Source organism: Octopus bimaculoides, unplaced genomic scaffold (genome assembly GCF_046866305.1).
Source record: "Octopus bimaculoides isolate indiv1 unplaced genomic scaffold, ASM4686630v1 contig71, whole genome shotgun sequence".
In the NCBI taxonomy this organism is placed as follows: domain Eukaryota; kingdom Metazoa; phylum Mollusca; class Cephalopoda; order Octopoda; family Octopodidae; genus Octopus; species Octopus bimaculoides.
Window position 1 is genome coordinate 180,001 of NW_028315321.1, and position 5,000 is coordinate 185,000.

Genomic DNA, 5,000 nt, shown 5'->3' on the forward strand with positions numbered 1-5,000 from the left:
CTATGCCTGAATAAAAGATGGGATGGTCACAGCTGGAACGTCTTTGATGAAATATCTGACTGGATCAGACCCTATACCTACCTCTCACGTTATTCTCCACAATGGCTGCTTCACTCCAAGACCGTGGAGGTTGGTAGGAGTGGAGTTTCTCCTTCTCGTACAGAACACACAGCTCGGTGGCCCTCACCTAGCAATGGAACAGCAACAATGATATTATTATGAATACAGAGATACAACACATAGATATGTACACACACACACACACACACATACAAATATGTGTAGATATAAACAGACACCGACACACCGTCTTCTTCTTCCTGGCAGGGAGTCTACCAGGTCCTTGCTCTCACTTGACACAACTGCTACAGGCTGGAAGGGGTCCCATTGCAAACCCTGCATTAGTTGGTGCTAGTACACGGTTGTCAGGGATGGAAGGCATCAGTGGACCCGGTTGGCTCTATGCATGATGACCTCTCTGAGACCACTAACCTGAGATGACCCCCAGCCTCTACCAAGCAAAATATACATGTATATTCTACACAATTATTCTTCTATTATATATATATATATCATCATCATCATCATCATCGCTTAACGTCCGCTTTCCATGCTAGCATGGGTTGGATGATTTGACTGTGGAACCAGATGGCTACACCAGACTTCAATCTGATTTGGCAGATTTTCTACAGCTGGATGCCCTTCCTAATGCCAACCACTCCGAGAGTGTAGTGGGTGCTTTTACGTGCCACCGGCATGAAGGCCAATCAGGTGGTACTGGCAACGACCACGCTCAAAATGGTGTATTTTACGTGCCACAATCATATTTCATCATCATCATCGTTTAACGTTCGCTTTCCATGCTAGCATGGGTTGGACGATTTGACTGAGGACTGGTGAAATCGGATGGCAACACCAGGCTCCAATCTAATTTGGCAGAGTTTCTACAGCTGGATGCCCTTCCTAACGCCAACCACTCAGAGAGTGTAGTGGGTGCTTTTACGTGTCACCCACACGAAAACGGCCACGCTCGAAATGGTGTCTTTTATGTGGCACCCGCACAAGCCAGTCCAGGGGCACTGGCAACGATCTCACTCGAAAATCCTATGGGAGCCAGTCAGGCGGTACTGGCAACGGCCACGCTCAAAATGGTGCATCTCATGTGCCACCCGCACAAGAGCCAGTCCAGGGGCACTGGCAACGATCTTGCTTGGCTTGCCGGGTCTTCTCACGCACAGCACATTTCCAAAGGTCTCGGTCAGTAGTCATCGCCTCGGTGAGGCCCAATGTACGAAGGTCTTGCCTCACCACCTCAGCCCAGGTCTTCCTGGGCCTACCTCTTCCACGGGTTCCCTCAACTGTTAGGGTGTGGCACTTTTTCACGCAGCTATCCTCATCCATTCTCACCACATGTCCATACCAGCGCAATCGACTCTCTTGCACACCACAACTGATGCTTCTAATGTTCAGCTTTTCTCTCAAGATACTTACACTCTGACGGGTATTCACATTGACATTACACATCCAACGGAGCATACTGGCTTCATTCCTTGCGAGCTTACGTATGTCCTCAGCAGTTACAGCCCATGTTTCACTGCCATGTAGCATGGCTGTTCGTACGCATGCGTCATACAGTCTGCCTTTTACTCTGAGTGAGAGTCCCTTTGTCGCCAGCAGGGGTAAGAGCTCTCTAAACTTTGCCCAGGCTATTCTTATTCTAGCAGCTACACTTTCAGCGCACCAACCCCCACTACTAACTTGGTTGCCGAGATAGCGGAAGCTATCAACTACCTCTAGTTTTTCACCCTGGAATGAGATATATATATATATATATATATATAGATATATATATATATATAGATATATAGATATCCGGATCTTTTTTAAAACGGGGGCCACATTTTTCATTAATGTTTTACATAGTGTTTTTGGTACCGAAAGACTTTCAAACTTCGTATACTTATCTATTTTGTGTTATAGAACAGAAAAATATTTTTGTATTCGAATTTATTTCATGTAAAAAATTGTCTTATTTCGATAATTTCAACCAATCACTGACGTCCATTCAGCCGATATACATTAAGTGCCGACTACATAAACAAATGATTCTTCGTTTTATTTGCTTTTTTCACTTTAAATTTGCTTTAACCCTAACCCTAACCCTAACCCTAGGGTTAGGGTTAGGGTTAGAGTTAGGGTTAGGGTTAGGGTTAATTGTTTCAGAATCGTTTGTTTATGTAGTCGGCGCTTAATGTATATCGGCTGAATGGACGTCAGTGATTGGTTGAAATTACAGAAATACGACAACTTTAACATGGAATAATTTATGGATTTCTTTTTTTTTTAAGAAGACTAAGAGAAAAAGATGTTTTATATGACACATTCTACCAGTGCTCCAAGTTTCAAAGTGTTTCGTTAATGAAAAATGTGGCCCCGTTTTAAAAAAGATCCAGATATCCATATATATATATATAGATATCCATATATATATATATATATATATAGATAGATATCCATATATATATAAACAATATATGAGTATATGCATATATATATACATGTATGTACATACCTTCATCTGACGTGGCAAAAGAACATGGACAAAATGATAAACATGGTACAACAAACAAACAAGCCACATAGAAACATCTCCTTCATCAGCTGCCACCATTAAAACACAGGTGTTTCGAAGAATTAAGGCAGTACGCATCGTTGAAATGGTTCTTCCCACGAACACAAATTAAACTATTTTCGTGGAGGGTAGTGGCGTACGGAAAACAAGACTGGAAAACGAAATGGTAAATAAACAAACAAGCAAAAAGGCTGTACAGCCATATATATATACATATATATATATATATATGGATATGTATATATATATATATATATATATATATATATATATATATATATATATATATATATATATATATATATATATATATGTATATATATATATATATATACATATCCATATATATATCCATATATATATATATATATATATATATATATATATATACATATCCATATATATATATCCATATATATATATATATATATATATATATATATATATACATATCCATAAATATATATATCTATCCATATATATATATATATATATATATATATATATATATATATATATATATATATATATATATATATATATATATATACATATCCATATATATATATCCATATATATATATATATATATATATATATATATATATCCATATATATAAATATATAGGAAAATGTAAAAAAGCCAGAATGCTGAACTGGGAGCATAATTTAATGAAGATTTTTTCTAACCGGTTTTCATTGCGATGAAGCAAATTATCAAGAAGGAGAATGAAAATGTTTTTTTACAAAGAAGTACAAAAAAGTACAAAATGAAGAAAATAATATATAAAACAATAATATATAAAAAAAATAAATATACCCATACATTATATTGTCTTTGAGCTTTTGTAGTTCAATAGTAGTTCATGTATAAATTGGTAGGAAAAATAAGGACGCATGAGAGTTGAGAGTTTTGTTAGGTTTAAAAAAAGGGTTAAAAGTTTGTGTTAAGCAGGAAATGTGGTGTCAAAACAGGAAGTGTGTGTAAGGGGAGACAAGTGTTTTTAGTTAGAGTTATGAGCTCTTTTTTTCAAAACAGGAAGTTTGTGTCTGTTCATAGAGAAATAAGGTCACTGAGGGGTGTGTGTGTTAAGAAATGGTTGGAATTTCTCTATGAAAAGATTCTCCTTGTTGATTCTTTCTTGTGTGGAGATTCTGTCTTTACATTGATAGAAAGGGAATATAATGAATTTAGGGTTTTTGTTTCTGGCGCAAGAGTCTATGTGGCCACTGAGTGGAATTTGGCGGTATTGAGGGAGGTTTATTTGTTCCTTATGGACAGCTACTCTTCTACGTAATGGGAGGCTCGTCTGTCCGATATAGAAGTTTTGGCAACCTGCGCAAGTAAGGACATAAATGAGGTTACTCGAGGAACAAGAGAAATTGGTTTTAATTTTAAACTTTGTTCCTCGTTTGAAGGTAAATTCAGAGCCTTCAAGTAGGTAAGGGCAGGTGCCACAATTAGGGCGTGCACATTTTTAACTGATGGGGGTGGAAGTGGTGTATGTAGTTTGGAATTGGTTAATAATGTTTTCAAAGATTTGTGTTGCCTTTTGCATTTAAGGACTTTGTGTGTATTAATGATATTGTTCATTTTCGGGTCTGTGGTGAGTAAGGGGAGGTTTTGTTTAATTGTGGTGAATGCTTCGATGTTATTGGGGTTATGGGTGGAGATGTATGGAAGTATTTTGGGGTTGGGTGTGTTATTATGTTGGTTGGTTTTTAGTGTGTTTTTGTCAAGTTCCTTGGCACGTTTTATTCCAAGATCTATGAGTGTGGAGGGATATTGGCGTTGTAACAGTGTTTTTTTGAGATCTTGTAAGCGTATTTCTCGAGTGGTAGGGTCAGAGACAATGGTGCAAATTCTTTTAGCTAAATTAAAGGGGATATTTATCTTGATGTGTTTTGGGTGGCATGAGCTAAAAAGGAGGTATTGTTGTGAGTCTGTAGGTTTGTGGTAGATGTCGGTTGTGATTTGGTTATTAGGTGTTTTTATGATTAAGAGATCAAGAAAAGGGAGATGATGTTTGCTGAATTCCATAGTGAATTGAATGTTGGGATGTATGTTATTAAGAATGGATTTGAATTCTAGAAGTTTTTCATAGGGTTCATTCCATATGATGAAACAATCATCCAAATATCTTTTCCAGTTATCCATTAAAAAGATGTGGAAAAGGTGTCCAAATTTCTGACGTGAGGTTTCATATAGTGTTAATTTTGAAAAAAAGAGCTCATAACTCTAACTAAAAACACTTGTCTCCCCTTACACACACTTCCTGTTTTGACACCACATTTCCTGCTTAACACAAACTTTTAACCCTTTTTTTAAACCTAACAAAACTCTCAACTCTCATGCATCCTTATTTTTC

General features: G+C 37.0%; 1 protein-coding gene across 1 annotated transcript in view; it reads right to left on the reverse strand.

Moving 5' to 3' along the window:
• Positions 1-5,000, reverse strand: part of LOC149129299 (uncharacterized) — a 17,878-nt gene that overhangs the window by 2,687 nt on the left and 10,191 nt on the right. The window contains exon 2 of the mRNA XM_089346607.1: positions 82-187. Coding sequence (XP_089202733.1) covers positions 82-187 — 106 coding nt within the window. The remainder of the gene's footprint in view (positions 1-81; positions 188-5,000) is intronic.